General features: G+C 44.1%; 1 protein-coding gene across 1 annotated transcript in view; it reads left to right on the forward strand.

Annotated features, from left to right (window-relative positions):
* The first annotated feature begins 7265 nt into the window (after positions 1-7265).
* VAPA (VAMP associated protein A) overlaps positions 7266-20285 on the forward strand; it is a 35689-nt gene continuing 22669 nt past the window's right edge. Inside the window, exon 1 of the mRNA XM_068147616.1 lies at positions 7266-7388. Coding sequence (XP_068003717.1) covers positions 7313-7388 — 76 coding nt within the window. The 5' untranslated portion in view covers positions 7266-7312. The remainder of the gene's footprint in view (positions 7389-20285) is intronic.

Genomic DNA, 20285 nt, shown 5'->3' on the forward strand with positions numbered 1-20285 from the left:
CCTTCTCCCAAGTAGTAAGTGACAGGATAACAGGTAATGGCATCACGTGGCACCAGGGGAGGTTTAAGTTGGATAACAGAAGAAATTTCTTCACTGAAAAGTTTATCAAACATTGGAACAGGTTCCCCAGGGAGGTGATTGAATCCCCATCCCTGGAGGTGTTTAAAAGGCACAGAGATGTGGGGACATGGTTTAGCACCAGATTTGGTAGCGTTGGGTAACAGTTGGACTTGAAGATCTTAAAGGTCTTTTCCAGTCTAAACAATTCTATGATTCTGCAATTTCTGGATTCTTTTTGTCCTGTCTATTTGTAAGCTTTCAGCTAATTTAATCTTCCAGCAGACACGAACATATAATTCTCACATTCATTATACTAATATGCTTTTAAAGTGTTGTTGTTGATATTGTTCTTGCTGTCTTTCTGTGTCTGGCCCTGCTTAACTGATGTAAAAAAAGAGCTGTCAAAAATGTTCTTCTCTGAGAAAAGTTGCCAGTTTTTTTCTATAGATCTTCTTCTCATGTCTTGTCTTCAGTCAATTCTACTCCATGTTGTTAGAAAGATCTAGTGCTGCTTCTCCAGCCCATGTTTACTTTCTCTGGTAACCACTGCAAACAAAAGTGCCCTGGGAAAAGGAGTTGGATTTTTCTCCTTTCCAAAAACCATTAACAGCAGTGTGGACCAAATTCCACACACAGCTCCAAATTAGACACTCAGTTGGAGTCTGATCCAATGCTTATTAGAGTCCCTGAAAAAATTCCCCCTGGTTTTAATGGGCTGCAGATTAGACCTTGGGGAATGGACATTTCCACTGCAGATGATCAGTTTAATCTTTGAACATGCTGGAATCTGCACAGCGATGGACTCCCAGAGCAGGAAAGGACTTGGGAGGTCACATTTCAGGGCAGGATCAGCTGCATTTGTATCTCCCAATAGATGCTTAACCTGTTATGAAAGGTCAGTAATGGGGACTCCAAGGACTATGCTTTCAGGAAATCTTTTACCTTGATTATCTTTACTCTTAAGAGATCTTCATATCTGTTCTGAACCAGTTCTTGCTCCGATTTACACCCATTACTTCCTGTCCTGTCCAAAGTAAACTAGAGCAGACCATTTTCTTTTTGCTTACAATAGCTTTAGATGTATTTGAACACTGTTAATGAACATGAGTCATAAGTCTTATCTTCCTTAGGCTATATAACCTCAATATTTCAATCAGTTCTCAAGTTTCAGCCTGTGTTCTGGATCTCTGTCATTAGAGGTCCTGTCTTCTGAACTCCTGTCAATTATCTGACACCTTTCCTGAAGGATAGTGCCCAAAATTCAACAAGGAACTTCAGTGCAGGTCTTCTCTGTGGGCAGCAGGTGGAGGGAGGGGATTCTGACCCTATGCTCCACTCTATTAAGACCCCATCTGCAGTGCTGGGTCCAGCTCTGGAGTCCTCAGCAGAGGAGAGACATGGACCTGTTGGAGTGGGGCCAGAGGAGGCCACAATAATGACTGAAGGGCTGGAACCCCTCTGCTGTGAGGACAGGCTGAGAAACTTGGGAGTTGTTCAGCCTGGAGAAGAGAAGGCTCCAGGGAGACCTTAGAGCAGCCTCCTGGTATTTTAGGGGGGCCTACAGGAAAGATAGGGACAGATTTTATAGCAGGGCCTGTTGTGACAGGACAAGAGATTATGGTTTTAAAATGGAAAAGGGAAGATTTAGACAACATAGGCTGAAATTTTCAGTGGTCAGGGTGGTAAAACACTGGCCCAGGTTGCCTAGAGCAGTGGTTGAAGCCCCATCCCTGGCAACATCCCATGTGAGGTCGTGTGGGGCTCTGAGCAGCCTGATCCAGTTGAAAATGTCCCTGCCCATGGCCTTTTTAGCAAAGGATTTGTGCATGCAACAGCAGCAAACAACAAGCAACACACACACACATTCCATGTTTTGTATATTGAATTATCTCATTACATCCCTCATGAATGTCTATGAGCTGCAACAAACAGTTCTTGAAAACAGTATTGAAAAATCCATTTCCTTAATAACTTTGCCCTTTATGAAAGGGCTAATGGCTTTTAGCACATATGAAATTGGCTCAGGAATCATTCCATTCTTTAAGTGCTGCTTTAAATCACAAAGACAAGATACCATTTTTGTCTTGTTCCTACATAAGTTAATGGTCTAGGGCATTTTTTGTGTTCTGCAGAATATAATCAGGTCCCAAGTATGACATGGAGCTGGAATTTTACTCTGTAGCTATTTATGACAATGCCATTACATGTTATTGGCTTTTCTGTACCCAGTTATCCAGCATGGACTGTCTATAGTAACGTCACCAGGTGAAGAAATCACGGAATCACAGAATGGTGGGGGTTGGAAGCAACATCTGGTCCAACCCCTCTGCTAAAACAGGGTCCACAGAGCAGGTTGCTCAGGATTGAGGTTAGGTGGGTTTTGAGAAGGGTGCCCAGGGAAGTGGTTGAATCACCATCCCTGGAGGGATTTAAAAGACATGCAGATGTGGTGCTGAGGGCCATGGTTTAGCACCAGACTTGGCTCTTTTGCAGCCTAAATGATCCTATGAAATCACAACATGAAAAACATTAAGACCTACCAACACACTGGACAAAAGTTGACCTCAGGTTAAGCAAAAGTTATCCTTTTGCAAGAATATACTGAAGACACTTCTACAAACAACAGCATGATCTCACCAAGAGGAGTTCCACTGACTGAAATAGATCAAAGATTTCATTCCTGAACTGAGCTACAATGTGTTCAAATGAACTGAATCAGATGCTAGAGAAGGTTGCCAGACATTGCTGATCAACAGAACAGGTGGTGTTTGAGAGAAAAGCCTAGCATCAGTCTGGATGAAATAGAAGCATTAGATGGGAGATGACAAAACAGATCAAGGCATTATTAAGGTTCTCAGTGTTTTCAAACACAACAAAGACTACATTCGAAAACCAGCTTCATACCTGACTACCATCAGGGCATGTGCTCAGTGTCCATGTATTGACTTTGCTGTTCCTATAACATGAAATAGATGGGAGCTGGACAGGCCAGCACTGATCAGAACTGCTTGGGGAGGCTGGCAAACCTCTGTCCCTGAGGCTTTAATGACCCCACAGGACAAAGCCCTGCATGACCTGGCCTGAATTCAGCTTTGAGTAGGAAACTGAACTACTGCCCTCCTGGGGCCCCTTCCACCCTCAGGGATGCTGTGATTCTCTCTCTGTAAGCCAAAGCTTGAGGCTGTGTCCTGTCATTCGTTCACTACCTCTCCACATGCTGGTTATAACCTAGTCCTGTCCCAATCCCTGCACATCCCCTGGTGTCAGTTATATCTATCCCACAGGCATGCCTAAGGAGGTACCTGCACTGAAAACCATGCATGGGATGAACTGCAAGACCTGTTGTCATATTAAGGAGAGAGCTTAACTCCTGTTTCTCCTCAGATTTCCTTATACAAGACATTGTAGAATCAGAGAATCAAGAAATCATGGAGTGTTTTGGGTTGCAAGGCACCTTCAAAGGTCATCTAGTCCAATTCCCCTGCACTGAGAAGGAACATCTTCAACTAGATCAGGTTGTTCAGAGCCCCAAACAACCTGACCTGGAATGGTTCCAGGAATGGGGCATCTACCACCTCTTTGGGGAACCTGAGCCAGTGTCTCACCACCCTCGGCATAAACATTTCTTCCTTCTGTCTAGTCCAAATCTCCTCTTTCAGTTTAAAACCATCACCCCTTGTCCTTTATCAGGGCAACAGGTCTAGGTATTGTTTTTAAGATTATCCCTATCTTTCTTATAGATCTCTTTCAGCCCTGAAAGGTCACAAAAAGGTCTCCCTGTAGTGTTTCCTCCAGGCTGAACAACCTCAGCTCTCTCTGTTTGCACTCAGCAGAGGCATTCCAAACCCTCATGCAAGGCTGGAGGACAAGGTGATGGAAATGAAGTCAGAAGCATTAACACATATTTTTCCTCTCTTGCAATCTGCTGCATAGATGCTAAGAACATGTAGAGGGGCAAAATAAGCCATTTGAAAACTGTCCTGATAATAAATACTTGGAAATGAGTTAGATGCTTTACTTTTCAGATCAGCTTATCATAACACCATGTATGGATCACACAATTTCTTTGGTGAATAGCTCTACCTCCACCCCAACCATGAAGGAAGGGTTTTGAGGCCATTTGGCAGCAGAGGCCCTCTGATTAATTTAGATTCAGGCTCTTGCCTCGTCTCCAGCACAGACTTCACCATCCACTTTTGCTGCCTGCCTCTCCTCCAGGCCTGCCATTCTGCTGCCTGCCTACTTCAGCACTTTTCTCCACTTCTCTCTTGCCAACAGCACATATCCATACGACTTTTGAAACCAACACAGACAGCAGAAAATTGCTCTGGAAAAAAATAGTTCAGAGGAGTTCTATTTGATTGGAACCGGCTTCAGTAGGTGGAGGCACATGGTGTATATATCCAAATGCTGCCAGAGGTCTGCAGCTACCCTGGATGCAGTTTTCCTACTACAGGCATTTTATGATGTACATAAACCAGCCTTTTAAATTACATCATTTATTTACAGGGCAATATTTAAAGTTACTGCTGGGCTTTGTTAGCAAAACCACTGTTCCATTCTGATTATGCATTCTTACCCTTGGCATCTAGAAGATAAATTGGAAGATAGAAGGTTTTTTTTTTGTCTGATTGTATTTTTTCTCTCTTCTGTTTACACAGACTCTTATCCTCTCACTGTTTCTGTTCATGAATCCACCAAAGATTAAGCCACAGTGTACAGTTCTCAGAAATTAATGACCTGCTGATTATGTACAAGAACTGGGTCTTGGCTTGCAAAAAAATCAAGACCTGGGGAACTGCTGCAAAATACTAAATGGCACAAGTTGTTTTGTCTTTTCTTCTTCCAATGGGATTGAAGATTAACAATAAAAAGTACAAGTTCAAAAGATGCTTCCTCTATGCAGATGTAGAAGATAAAAATGCCTCTGATTTGTAATTCTTTTACACTTCTAGTCCCTGGTGAGACCCCACCTGCAGTGCTGGGTCCAGCTCTGGAGTCCTCAGCACAGGAGAGACATGGACCTGTTGGAGCAGGTCCAAATGAAGCCACAAAAAGAAAATAAATGTGAGGCCTGGAACCCCTCTGCTGTGAGGACAGGCTGAGAGAGTCGGGGGTGTTCAGCCTGGAGAAGAGAAGGCTCTTTACCATAGCCTTTCAGTACCTAAAGAGGATCTAGAAGAAAGATGGGGACAGACTTTTTATCAGGGCCTGTTGTGACAGGACAACGGGAGATGGTTTTAAATTAAAGGAGAAATTTTAGACTAGATAAAGGGAAGAAAAATGTTATGCTGAGGGTGGTGAGACACTGGCTCAGATTGCCCAGAGAGGTGGTAGAAGCCCCATCCCTGGAACCATTCCAGGTCAGGTTGTCTGGGGCTCTGAGCAACCTGCTCTGGTTGCAGATGTCCCTGCTCACTGCAGAGGGTTGGACTAGATGAGCTTTAAAGGCCTCTTTCAACCCAAACTCCATCACTCTATCATTTTATGACTACAAATTCATCTGTCTTACAGCCAGATTCTTCAGAAGTAGAATTAGGACATAGGAATCATCAAGGTTCAGGCGAATTTGGCTTTCTATCTGTTTTTTCTTGTTTGTTTCTTCTGTGCTCAAATACCCCAAGGTGCGCCATCTGCTTCAAAGCATGATATTAATGAAAAGGCCTACTGAGACAACACTGTGTCTGACAGAAAGCACTAGCGAGAAGGATTGCAAACACCCTGTGTTTCTGCCTACTATTAAATAATGAGGTTTATTTCTCATCTAGGTTTGGCAAGAGCTCAACTGATCTCAAAAAATCAACTCCCTGTTAATGGTCCTAACTTTTCACTTAAGTACAATTAACCTACTCCAGAGTTTTTTTTGTCATTTTCCAGGCCTGTTTGAAAGCTAAGGGCCACCTACCTCAGTGCCCATGTGCTGCTTCACAGGGTGGTAGAGCTGCCTGTAGACTGGGCCACAGCTGTCCTGCCTTGTGTGTGCTATAGGAGCCAGTCCAGAGGAGGGCAACAAAGCTGGTGAAGGGTCTGGAGAACAGGTCTTGTGAGGGTGGCTGAGGGAACTGGGGTTGTTCAGCCTGCAGAAAAGGAGGCTGAAGGGAGATCTTCTTGCTCTCTACTACTCCCTGAAAGGAGGTTGGAGGGAGGTGGGGGACTGGTCTCTTCTGTCTCATAACAAGCGACAGAGGGAGAGGAAATAGCTGCAAATTGCACCAAATAAGATTTAGGCTTGACATTAGAAGCACCTTCTTTACTGAAAGGCTTCTGAAACACTTGAACAGGTTCCCCAGGAAGGTGGTTGAATCTCCATCCCTTAGAAGTGTTTAAAAGTTTAAAAGATGCAGAGACGTGGTGCTGAGAGATGTGTTTTAGCACCAGACTTGGTGGAATTAGTTAGTGGTTGTACTCGATGATCTGGAAGGTCTTTTCCAACCCAAATGATCTTGATTGTACTATTCTCCAGCAGCCAGAAGCCCCAGTGATCCCGTGGCCCCGATGCCTCAAGCCACACTCAAGAACAGCCTGCTCCCATGCCAGAGCCACCATCAGCCGTGGGGAGTTGCACTGCTGCCCAGTTGTCCTCTCTGGTACCTAGCACCTATGCTCACCCTCCCTTCTTCAGTTCCGACGGGAGGGGCGCGGAGCCGCCGAGAAGCCCGGAGGGAACCCGCCTCAGTTTCCCGCCAGAGACTCCAACTCTCGGCATGCCCCGCGCCCGCCGCACGGCACTCTGGGAATAGTAGTTTCCCCCCGCTGCACACAACTCCGAGCCTCCGGTGCTTTTCGCCTCCCGGCGATCGCCGCCTCTACTCGCCGCTCCCTATGTTTTTCGGGGGTGCTTTTGGTTTTTTTTTGAGGTGGGAGGGCCGTTTCTTCCTGTTATCTTACACAGGAAGATGGTTTTGAGAACCAGGTCTGCTGAGGAGAGGTCGTCCCGGTCCAGCCTCCGGCTGTCGAAGGCCGGAGGTGTGTGTAGAAAGCCGGCGAGGCGCATGCGGAGAGCCTCCTCCGCCACTGTAGTGCCTGCGGAGGGGCGGCGTTACCGGCCGGTCTTTGAGTGGGGAGGGCGGCGGCAGCGCGCAGCGGCAGGAGGTGGTGCCGCCCTCTCGGCCCGCCGGCAGCGGAGTCAGTGCCCGCCCGCCTTGAGGGAGCGGCACCGCCGCCCGTCCTCCCGCTCCTCCTCCCCACAACCCCCCCCCCCCTTACCCCCCCCCCCTACTCCTCCTCCCGCCGGAGCGAGAGAGCGAGCGAGATGGCGGCCGCCGGGGCTCTGGCAAAGCACGAGCAGATCCTGGTTCTTGATCCGCCCACCGACCTCAAATTCAAAGGTGAGAGGGGGAGCCCGGTGGCGGGGGAGGAGAGGGGCAGCGGGACGACTTTGCCCGGAGGGGTGTCCCGTTTCGCCTCGGCGGTTGGTCGCCTCTAGTCGCCTCTTTGTTCCCCCCTCGCCCCAGCTCTTTCCACCGGGCCGCGATGCCTGGCCGTACCCGCCCGGGTCCGGTGGGGGCTGGGGGATGGCGCCGCCGAGCCGGTGAACGGGTTCGCTCGCCGCCATCTTGGGATCCCGTGGGGACTCGAGAGCGTGTCCGCGGCACCGGCGGGTGCCCGCCTGCCGCCCGTTCTGCCGGGCGCGGCGCTCGGGGGCCGGCTGCCGCTCTCCGCTGCGCCAGTCCGCCCCCGGCCTGTCCCCTCCGCATGCTGGGACGGTCGCTGCCGTGTCACCGCTCAGCCTGGGAGGCCCGGCCCTGGAGTAGCGGGGCCCAAAGAGGGAACGGGGCCCGGTCTGGGTAGGAGGGGGGAATCACCCTGCTGTCATTCTGTGACTGCGGGGGTCTTCCTGGCCGCCGATTGGTCTCCGTGACGTGTCCCTCGGGCTGTAGCGGGTAGGAGAGGCACCGGAGTGGGCGAATGAAGCGGGGAGGGAAAAACTCGCTTCAGGAGGCTGCCCCGGTCTGGCCTGCACCTTAGCCCGCGCCCTGAGGGCCGGCTGCAGGCCCTTGTCAGAGCCCGGCCCTGGCCCTTGCCGCTGGCCCTTTGGGGTCTGGTGCAATTTTGCACCATCACCCAGCACCCTCTCCCCAACGCAGCTTGGCCGGTTTGGTCTTGTAAATGACTCCTCGCCCTTTTCTTCCAAGTTGTCATGTTTTAGTGAGCTTCTGGGTCCGTAAACAGACTGTACGCTCCTTTCTTGGGAATGAAGGAAAAGAATGTGTGCATTTGGGAAGTTTCTGTGCGTTGAATGTTGCGTGCCAGCCGCATGACTGACCGGCATGATGTGCCCCTGTCAAAAGAGGTCCCACTTAGGGCCATTAGCACGTGGGGGATTTTTTCCTGTCCTAATAAATTAGGTAGTTGTGAAAAGACAGGCTCTTCAAAGATGAGTGATCTTTGAAGGGTGAGGGCAGAAGGAAAAGCATGATAGAGTAAGTAGTTCTTGGTAGTATCCTATGATTGTATTTTATACACATAAGGGACATTGAGGAGAAACTGAGAATTTCTAAAGCTGTTAATGTTACTGAATATATGCTTTAAATTTTGTGACCTGTGTCAGCACATGCACTTGCCTAATCTGCTAAATGTTTCATTTTTAGTTGACTCATTTTATAGAGGGACAGAGTGGAATTTACTGTGTTGTAAAAAAAAATCTTTTATGTGGACAACTAGAACAATAAATGTTTATATTAGAGAACCAACATTGTATTCTTCCAAGATACCTTTGGCTGGCTTTTAGGCAAACTTTTAACAAACTATACGTGATCCAGCAAATGAATTAGGCTCTCTGATCACACATTTGAATTTCACCAGAGCTTTAGGTTTTAAATTGCGCATCCATAGACCAAAAGATAGAGCAGGAACTCATCTTTTTCACTTCTGTTTTGTGTGGTTAAAATGCTGCCGTATCTGGAAGCACACGGATTTCAATACACCAAATTCTTATTGCGAGAACAGGTTGGAGAAAAATGCATTTATTTCTTTATTTATTTCTTAATTAAAAAAGCTACTGTGTCTAATTCAAAGCTCTCAGATGTTGAGCTGTCTTCAGCTTGAAGTTAAGCCTTGTTTATGTCATTGGAAACAAAGTGTTGATACGCAGAATATGGAATAAATACTGGATTAGAAATTCTCTCTGTGTGATGCCGTTGTCAGTGAGGGATCTTCACTGTGCTGTGTGTTTATGTACTTAGAGCATGAAATGTGTATTCTTTAGGCATAAATTTTGGTTTCAGGCTAATGCATATATTAGGAAGGGTGCTGTAGTGCAGACTAAGCAGAAACAAAATCAGAAGCATAATGAGACTGCAGTCTTAATACTCCATGGAAAGCGCTCCCTGTTACTGTATTATTGCAGTAATATACTACAGAAAGAACTGCTGTTGAGGGTGCATTGGGTGCACCCTCAATGTTTTCTAACTCCTTAGTATAATGAGGTGTTTAAAAAGGTGTGTAGGCCAACAGATAATTCAGTTCTAAAATGCTGCATTGAGGGATACGATGAAGGGAGGGAGATACGAAGGAAGAAGGGAGTTCTGAGTTCACTGTGAGGGTGACAGAACACTGGAGCAGACTGCTCAGAGAGGTTGTGGAGTCATCTTCACTGGAGACATTAAAAACCCAGCTGGATAAGTTCTTGTGTGACCTGCCCTAGGTGATCCTGCTCTGGCAGGGAGTTGGACTAGGTGATCTTTTGAAGTCCCTTTCAACCCCTAACATTCTGTGATTCTGTGAAAAGTAACTCCTTGGGAAGGGGATGCATGACTCAGGGTAAATGTAACACTGTAGCAAAATCATACACCTTTGTTTAAAAAAACAATTGGCTGCACTGAAAATATATACTTAAAGTTATTTTATCAGGTCAATTACCCATTATGGTTATTGATGTAATACTGTTGATGTATGTGTAACACACTGGCCTGTATCAGCGCTGAGAGAGGTAATCATGCACCTGCATTCATTCCTGGTGAGGCCACACCTTGCATACTGTATTAGGTTTTGAGCCCCTCCAAGAAGGATGCTTAATTGCTGGAGTGGGCCCAAAGAAGGGTGATGAGAACAAGTAATCTGAGGAGTGACTGAGGGAGCTGGGGTTGTTTAGCCTGGTGTGACCCTTTGAGGCTGTGCCTTTAAGAAAGGGACAGTGCTGGGGCACTCTTTGTGGGGGAGAGAAAACTAGGCCTTCTCTCTCAACCCACCACACCTGGGGAAAAGGAGATATAAAGGGACACCTTCTCCCTCTCTACAACGTCCTGAAAGGAGGTTCTAGTGAGGTGGGGGTTGGTCTCTTCCCTCAAGGAACAAGTGATAGGACAAGAGGAATTGGCCTCAAGTTGTTTAGGTTGGACATCAGGAAAAACCTCTTCCCCAGAAGGGTGGTCAAACCCGGGCCTAGGCTGCCCAGTAAATTGGTGAAGTCACCATTGCTAGAGGGATCAAAAAACTGTGTGGATATGGTGCTGGGGAACATATTTTAGTGGTAGACTTGGTAGTGTTAGATGAATGGATGGACTGGATGATCTTAAAGGTCTTTTCCAGCCTAAACAATCCTATGAAGAGAGATCCAGTTTAAACCTAGACATCTGAAGTGGGGAAAGAGTTTTGTTGATTTTTGTGTTGATTTGCTGACCTTTAGGGTAACAGTGAAATGCGTTGCTGTGCCCCTATGGAGGCAATGATTTAAATTAACAAGTATATAGGACTTACTTTGGGGTTCTTGTAAAGGCTGTAAATTCACCATTGCCTGATGAAACAGTCTTTATTTTTGCTGATTGAGTAAAGCAAGCTAAAAAAGTTAGGTCTCTAATACATTTCAAAGATGCTATATGTAGCATTGAATATTTGCCTCCTGGTTCTTGTATCCATATCACTCTGGTAGGTCAGCTTTCTTCTGCATTTTAATCAAATGTATTGAGTTTAGCTTCTGAAATCTGAAGTTGGTTTGGTTTGTTTAGGACTGGATAGGAAGAATTGAAATGTGAGACACTTAAGAACAAGTCATTTGCAAGTTGGAACATATTTTGCTTCTTGTTGTGGTCTTTATCATGTGCCTTGTGAATCATTGTAGCTTTACATTTATATTTCAAAGATTTCTAGTGTATTCCTGAAGTCCACAAAGCCAGTTTTGCAGTTAGAAGTGTATTGAAGTTAGTAAGGGATGATGATGGTCCTTTTCTGAAAACCTTTGTGAAATCCTTCAATCACTCCTAAGATGTTCTTATGCCATGCCTATCTGAAACTCAGCCCTAGCTGAGCCTTGCAAAATTAGTTGAAAGTCTTCAGAATTTGAATTTCCTGTGATAGAGAGGTGTCTGACTAGTAGTGGAATCATAGAATGACTTGGGTTGGAAGGGACCTTAAAGATCCTATAGTTCCAACCTCCCTGCCGTGGACAGGGACACCTCCTACCAGACCAGGTTGCTCAAGGCTCCATCCAACCTGCTTTTGAACACTTCCAGGTTTGGAGCCTCCACAATTTCTCTAGGCAACCTGTTCCAGAGCCTAACCACCCTCATGAGGAAGAATTTCTTCCTAATCTCTAAACTTAATAATTATAAAAGTGTCTGAATATTCTAAATTGAAATTCTTTATTGATTTACATACAATCCACCTAGGTTACCTTTGCAATCCTCCCAAAATAATGAGGCACAATTTTCCTTCTTTTTTTTTCACTTTTAAGCTAGAAGTAAGTCAGCAAGTAGGGAGACTAAATTTTTGGGCATGTTATGTGCAATAACTTTTACCTTTGGCTATTTGAATTACTGGGAGAGATTAGTGTAACAGAAGATGTTTAAATTCTGTTTATTAATACTATTCATAATTCAGAATTATTAGTGGATAAAACCAGGTATCAACAAGAGTTCAAATGACTCTTTCCACATCAGGTGGAGGCACTTCAGTGAAGTATTATGGCTTATTCTGAAGTGCAGATTTCAGCAACCTTTGAAATGAACCAAAGATATCACTGTAGATTATTTTGCAATCGTTACTCTGCCGTTGGTAACATTGACAGCCACAGGCTGTGTGTTGCTGCAAATGGAGGAGGAGGAATTTAAAGGTAAAAATAGCTCAATGTTATATGCATCCTCTGCCCTCAAGGTCTGTTGCCAGAATTGGCCTGGGATATCTTTTAGTGTCGGCAGGGTTTGAAGTCCTCGAATGTGATCTTATTTCTGTGTGTCTTGATTATGTCAAACTTTCCACCTGTTTTCACTCTATCCAAAGTACCATCAAATTTAGGATGTCACAGTTTTCCAAGAGAGATGAATAAAATGAATTGGGATGTCAGTGTGCTCGTATCTTCATTCCAGAACATTTTGAAGAGTAAACAATGGAAGTGCAGAGGGGATAAATTGTTTGGACATGATTACTAGCTTAATAGTGGCTTCTTGATACCTTGAAATGATCCATTTCAGTTAATATTTTTATTGGCTGAGAACTGATGACAAAAATTGAACGTCTGGTGGATGTCTTGGAAGAAGGATTTATGGAATTGTTCACTCTTCCTATATATCTCTATTTCTAGTCATTCTTTGTGGTTCAGATGTCACATGTATTAGTATTTTAATGTATTTTTTAAAAAATGATAGGTATTAATGAGAGTGGAGGAATAAAATGATTGGACAGAATGTGGTGAGGAAGAGAAAGGAAGGTAGTTCTTTTTTCTCAGGTGTTGCTTTTGAGGTGGTGTAGGAGTACTTACATTCAGTGCTTATCAATATCTAAAGAATGGGTGACAGAAGGGTGGGGCCAGACTCTTTTCAGTGGTGTCCAGAGACAGGCCAAGGGGCAGTGGGCATAAACTGGAGCATGGGAAGTTCCACCTGAACATGAGGAAAAGCTGCTTTGCTGTGAGGATGCTGAAGCCCAGGTTGAGGTTGCCCAGAGAGGTTGTGGAGCCTCCTCTGGAGAGATTCCAAACCTGCCTAGACATTGCAATCTTGCGCAACCTGCTGTGCTTTAGCAGGGCTGTTGGACTAAATTGTCTCAAGAGGGTCCTTTTGACCTAAACCGTCCTGTAATTCTTTCTCTACCGTGGTGTTAGACTGCATTTAAAACTGACTAATAAAAAAAATGTTGTATTGATCTGTGCAACCAAACATGCCAAAACGTAATCTAGCACCTATATGTCTAGCTTGCTGTTTGTTTCAAGATTCAGTAATGGAAGATTTTTCTGTGTGACAGAAGTATATACATCAGTGAAGGTTTGGAAGTTTTATTCTTTACCTGCAATTTGTAGGACTCTCTTACTTAACTTTGCATCTTCACTAACAGAGAAATAGTATCCACACCTCACCGTCATGTACTTGTGGCATAGTCATTGCTATAAAAGCTGCACCTTTATGCTGTAATGAGTATGAAGTGCCTACCCCTTCTGCTGGTTGGCAGCCTAAGTGTTCTGGATCAGAGAGATACATCATTATTGTGAGAAACGTTGTATTCCACCCGAACACTGCACAATTGTTCAAGGCCAAGCTGAGAAGTCAAAGTTTATCATGAATAAGAGGATCTGTTTTATGCCTCAGTTAATAGAGCTGAATATTTAGTGTACCTACTGTCCATTGTGGTATTGTAAATTGTTCCTGTTTTGGCTTTGCTGTGGTTTAAATATTTTGCTTTGTGACCAGCGTTGTCTTTGGGAGATGTTTGTTTACCAGACCATTGTGACCATCAGTCATTAAAGGATTATGACATGCTCAGCTTGCAAGTTGGAAAAGGCTACTGGAGAGAGGTTGCTGTGTCAAAAAAAAAACCCAAAAAACAAAACAACCAAAAAAAAACCCCAAACCCACAACAAAATAACATGAAAAAAGCCCCCAATCTAACAAAATAGCCACAATTAAACAAAAAACTCAGAAAAAAATGACTATTTAGATAAGTACTCCATTTTCCAGTGTGAAAGTTGTCAAATTACAGGGGGTTTATTGTCAGGTGGGTCAGATAAGAGTGTGTGAGCTAATTATATAATATATATATATATTTACTCTCAACAAATAGCAAAGTAACTCTACTAAGTTAATTTCTGTTGTGGTATTTTGTTGTGCAAAAGGAGGTATGGGTGCTGGTTGACAGCCGGATGAGCATGAGCCAGTGTGTACCCAGGTGGGTAAGAAGCCCAATAGTATCCTGGCCTGTATCAGCAGAAGTGTGGCAAGCAGGATTAGAGGTGATGGTCCCCTGTACTTGGCTCTGGTGAAGCCATACCTTGAATATTGAGTTTGATTTTGGGCCCCTTACTACAAGGAGGTCATTGAGGTGCTGGAGTGTGTCCAGAGAAAGGCAATGAAGCTGGTGAAGAGTCTGGAGAACAGTTCTGGTGAGGGAACTGGGGTTGTTTAGCATGGAGGAAAGGAAGCTCAGGGGAGACCTTCTTGCTCTCTACAGCTCCCTGAAAGGAGGTTCTATCGAGATGGGGGTGTTAGTCTCCCAAGTAGCAAGTGATGGAATGAGAAGAAATTACCTCAAGTTGCACCAGGGGAAGTTTAGATTGAATGTTAGGAAAACTTTCTTTAGCCTGATCTAGTGTGGGGTGTCCCTGCCCATGGCAGGGGGGTTGGAACTAGATGATCCTTGTGGTCCCTTCCAACCCTGAATGAAACTATGAAACTGTGATGGAATCAGTCCTTGGATGCATTCAAAAAAATGTGTAGACATGGCACTGAGGGTCATAATTTATTGGTGGACTTGACAGTGTTGGATTAATGACCACTTGATACTCCTGGAGGTATTTTCCAGCCTGTGAGGTTCTACGGTTCTTTGACTATTGAAGATGAAAATGCAGAACCATATTCTAGAATTTTAGTAACTTTATTTATCTTAAGGTAGTAAGACTTTGTCTGGTGTGTAGTGATCTGGGCCTTCAACTTCTCTTGCTGTTTACTGGGTTTTTGCATTATATACAATTATTTCATGACACTATAAATTCTTTGGCAGTGCTGTTGTCATATTTCGTTTTATAGTGCAAAAGCATTTAGGAATATGTAGCTATGTAAATGAAAAGAAATATTTTCAGTTTATTTTAACATGAAGAAGATTTTGAGAGGTAATGTAATTTGCTAAATGTTGTCCTGATGTAGGACTTTAACAGCATCAATAAAGGAAAAAAAACCCAACCTCCCAATGGAAAAATAATTGTTTACCTGAATTTTAAAAGAAATAGTAAAAAATTTTTCCTTGTGTTTCTCCAAATGTGGTCTCTGGTGGAGCAATTCTTAGTTTAACACTTCAGTGGTTGAAAAGGTCTGACCTAGAGAGTATGCAAAGCTTTGGAGGAAATAATAATCAAAGCTGTGGAGGTAAATGGGAGGTGGAATAAAATGGAGCATGAATGTGCTAGTCTGATCTGAGACCTCTTCTCTATCTGTGTCTCATCCCCCAAGCAATATCAGATCTTACCACTGGGCTTACTGGACATTAGTCCATTATTTCATAGAGTCTCTGAATGGTTTGGGTTGGAAGGGACTTTTAAAAATCACCTGGTCTAAATCTCCTCCTATGAACACAGGGACAACTTTCGCTAGATGAAGTTGCTCAAAGCTCTGTCCAGCCTGATCCTGAAACAATTCCAGACATGGGGCACCCACAGCTTCTCTGAGCAACCTGTGCCAGTGTCTCACCACCCTCATTATATGAAATTCCTTCCTTATGTCCAGTCTAAATCTACCCTCTTTCATTTTAGCTCCATTGCCCTTTGTCTTCTCACTACCGACCCTGATAACGAGTCTTCATGCTTCTTACAGTCCCCCTTTATATATTGAAAGGCTGCAATATGGTCTCCCTGCAGCTTTCTCTAGTCTAGGCTGAATAATTCCAACACTTCAGCCTGTCCTTCAGGAGAGGTGTTCCAGCTATCTGACCATTTTTGTGACCTCCTGGACTCTTTAGCAGTTCAATGTCTGTTGTGTACTGGGAGTCCCAGACTTGGACACAGTACTTCAGGTGAGGTCTCTAGTTAGAGTGGTCTAGAAGGGACCAATCCACTCCCTCGATCTTCTGACCATGTGGTGTTGGATGCAGCCTAGGACACAATTGGCTTCTGGGCTGTGAGTGCACGTTGATGGCTTGTGTCTAACTTTTCACCCACCAGTAACCACAAATTCTCCTTCTCAGGGCTGTTCTCTATCCCTTCATCCTCCAGCCTACATTGTCATTGGGGATTACCCCACCCTATGTGCAGGACCTTCCACTTGGCCCACTCTCAAAGGCCCATCTCTTAAGCTTGTTCAGGTCCCTCTGGATGACATCTCATCCCTCCAAGTGTGTTGACTGTGTGACTCAGCTTGGTGTCATCTGCAAACTTGCTGAGAGTGCATTCAATTATTCTGTCTCATCAATGAAGACATTGAGTATTATCAGTCTCAGTATGCATCCTTGAAGAACACCAGTTGTTGCTGGTATCTGCTTGGACATTGAGGCAGGCCATTCCTTGTTGATTTAACAGTCCATTCATTAAATTTGTAGCTACTTCAGAGAGGGTGTTGTGGAGGATTGTATCAAAGGCCTTACAGAAGTTCAGGTATGTGACATTCATAGTTCTTCCCCTGTCCACTCTGTCATAGAAGGCCACTGGGTTAGTCAGGCAGGACTTGCCCTTGGTGAAGCTGTATTGGCTGTCTCAAATCCTTGTCCTTCACATGCCTTAGCACAGCTTCTAAGGAGGTATTGTTCCATGATCTGAATGTTGATTATGTGATACCCAGGAACCTGAAAAACTAATAATGAAGTTCCTGGTAAAAGATTAGTGGAAAAACATAAAGTGGAGAGGGGACAAATGTGAATCTGGTTTTGTAGTGAGGGAAGTATTAATGTCGAGGTGGCGTTAATGAAGCTTTATCTGAATGCATCCCTGGCAACACCTAGAGAAAATTAAGCCAAATGGGAATGGTGCAAAGGAAAAGTTATTAACATAAGTGAAGTAGAATAGCTTGGCTTGTTTGTCTTGGCAGAAGGAAGACTGAAAGGGGATCTGATTGCTGTCTATAAATAGATCGGAAGAGGTAAGCACTGGGAAAACAAAAGCTGTGTAGGCTAAAGGGTAGGACTGGTACAAAAATGAATTGGCATCCAGTGGTTGTGAATGTATTGAGATCAATAGAAATCAGCTGAATTTCAAATACGAGTAGTGTCAGTCTAAACCAACCTTCCAAAACTTAAGCAGGCAAAAATAATTCTAAACTGGTCAGAGTCAGAGCAGAATTTTTTCCTAATGTCAAACCTAAACCTCCTTTGTTACAACTTGAAGCCTTTTCCTCTTGTCATTTGTTACCTGTGAGAAAAGACTGATTCCCCACTTGGCTACAACCTCCTTTCAAGTAGTTGTAGAGAGAAAAAAGGTCTCTTAGCTGGTTAACTGAGCTCCACATGGTGATGTTAGGGTAGTGAGGAAATAGTTTGTGATCCTGAGTGATAATGCTCGGGTTGGGAATAATGAGGAGACTTGGAGGGCTCTAGCTGAAGTTCTCAGGAAAGGTGAAAGTTGATAGTGTCTGGATACTGGTGTAAGAAGGGTGGTTTGGCCTAAGGTTGAGAGGAGAGTGAAGACGGGGATACTGAGGGTTGGCTTAGGGGAGGGAGTGGCGATCAGTGGTCTGACTTAGTGTGAGGAGTAAAGTTCTGGGAACAGGGATTTAGATGTCTGATTTATAGATGGGGGCAAGTTATACAGGAAGGAGTGCCCATAACAAAAGTAGGAATGGTCTTTTTAGTGGGGAACTATTGTGATAGGACAAAGGGTGATGGTTTTAAACTAAAAGTGGGTGATTTAGACTGGATAGGGAAGAAGTTTGTACTACCAAGGGTAGGGGAAGACTGCATGGGTTGCTTAGAGAGGTAATAGAAGCCTCATCCCTGGAAGTATTCCAGATCAGGTTGGATGGGACTCTAATCAGCCTGCTGTAGTTGAAGATGTCCCTGTTGACTGAAAGGGGATTGAACTAGATTATGTTTACAGGTTCCTTCCAACCAAAACCAGTCTAAGATTCTGCGTTTGGGGAGGTCTGGTGCTCTGTTTGAGGTCTGAGTCTGGCCTCTGATACCCAGTTCTCAGAACACACTGAGAACAGCGCTGGGCAACAGCTTTCAATCAGGTTCTCTGTGCAAAGACTTGATTTTTCTACATGCCACTATAGCTGTCCTCTGAGATGATTACAAGTATTCTGTTTACTGCTCTAGAGCAGGAAGTGTGTCTGGAATATTGCAATTCATAATCAGAAAGGTGTATCCAGTTGAAAATTCCACACTTGAGGGGGCAGACACATTTTAAGCTGCTGAATATATGAATATTTTAAACAGCAGATCTAGGCTTCTCAGCATCACTAAAACATTTTGTAAGATAGAGGAGGTTAAAATACAGCACATTTTGAAAGGAAAAAGAAAGGGAAAAGTTTTGTGTTTTTCTTTAATTCTGTTTTTCAAGTCTGATGGTATTTTTGGAATTTAGGAGCCTCTGTAATTATCTGATTAATTAATTATCATGCATTATGTCAGTGAAGAGAATAGTTGCTCCAGCAGGAAGAGTTTATAACACTGAATTAAGTTGTTAATACAGCATCATCTGTACTGAAAGATTGCTTGTACATATTACTTACTTCTTTCAGGGCTTCAGGGATAATTTGCTGTTTTTAAATGCTCATGTTTAGTAGTAAAATACTTCTGCTGCTCTTGTTAGCTCAATGTTGAGAGTGCTTTGGGATGAATAATACTTTATCATGGAATTCTTAAGAATCTATCCTAGTAGAATTAGGAGCTACCAATTTTAGTATACTCTCTTACTCTTGATCAATTCAGTGTAACCAAATAAAGTTGGCAGCAATTGAGGGAGATTCTGCCTCTCTTCCACTCTTGAGACCCCATGTGGGGTTGCTGTGTTAAGCTCTGGAGCCCCCAACATAAGAAGGACATGGTTCTTCAGGGGCAAGTCCAGAGGAGGCAGTGAAAATAAGGGGGATGTAATGTCTTTGCTTGTTAGGAGAGTTGGGGTTGTTCAGCTTGGAGAAAGAAGGCTCCAGAGGGGCCTTATAGCAGCTTTTCCATACCCAAGGGAGTCCTACAAGAAAGCTGGAGAGTGACTTTTTAGAAGGACATGTAGTGATAGGACAAGGGATAAATGACTTTAAACTGGAAAAGGGTAAGTTCAGATTAGATGCAAGGAGGAAGCCCTTCTGTGAGGGTGGTGAAACACCAGCCTCAGGTTGTCTAGAGAGGTGGTAGATGTCCCATCCCTGAAAGTGTTCCAAGCCAGGCTGGATGGGGCTTTGAGCAATCTGGTCTAGTAGGACATGTCCTTCCTTGCCCATGCTTGTGAGGCTGGAGATAAACAATCTTTAAGGACTCTTTCAACCCAAACTATTTTGTGATTTATGATTCAAGGATGCTTACACCATCCCCCACTGAAGCATGTATGCCAGCATCTGCACAGGCACCTCTAATAAGCTGTATAGCTATATGTAGGGCTGTATAACTATATATAGGTGCTATAGTCATGTATAGGCTCTGTTTGCCATTTTGACAGAGGAAGCTGAGATCTTTCAGCACTGAAAAAAATGGGCATTGAACATTTCTTAGAAAGAAAAATCTTTGACAGATACATCACCAGCATGGATGCTGACAGTATGTCACTGAGGGGAGCTCAAGATAGAATCTGATGTTGAAATCTGATGCTAGCCTAGAATCAGACTTCAGGAGTTATGGCTGCTGAGGTGTGTCAGCTTGCCTCTAAAGCCTTTTTTGCACTCCAGCATTTCAATACAGGTTGATAATAAAACTCATAACTGTTTCTCAAGTGCCAGGGTAGAATAAGAAGCAAAAGATTCTGTTTTGCTGCTAATGTACAGATATCTACCCGAGAGCCATGGTTATTTGTGTGTATTATTAATCTTGCACTTCCATCCACTGATTTTTTCCTGACCATTCAAACCTATAAAGTTGAAGTATTAATCCATGAAACCAAAGCTGTTACACTTCAGAGACTATGAATAATTTTAACATTAGTGATTTGTTAGAGTCAATTTTTCTTCCAGGCAAATGTATTTGAATGGCCATGGGTTTGTTTATTTCCAGAGGAAGGAATTATGTTCCTTGGCAATAATACATCATATGGATTTGGTCAACAGCCAGCTGAATATGAGCCAGCAGTGTGCCCAGGTGGCGAAGAATGCCAACAGCATCCTGGCCTGTATCAGCAATAGTGTGGCTAGCAGGACAAGGGAACTGATTGTCACCCTGCATTAAGCACT

The sequence above is a fragment of the Melanerpes formicivorus genome, unplaced genomic scaffold (assembly GCF_026170545.1).
Source record: "Melanerpes formicivorus ecotype bairdi unplaced genomic scaffold, bMelFor1.0.p_v2 SCAF_15, whole genome shotgun sequence".
Lineage (NCBI taxonomy): Eukaryota > Metazoa > Chordata > Aves > Piciformes > Picidae > Melanerpes > Melanerpes formicivorus.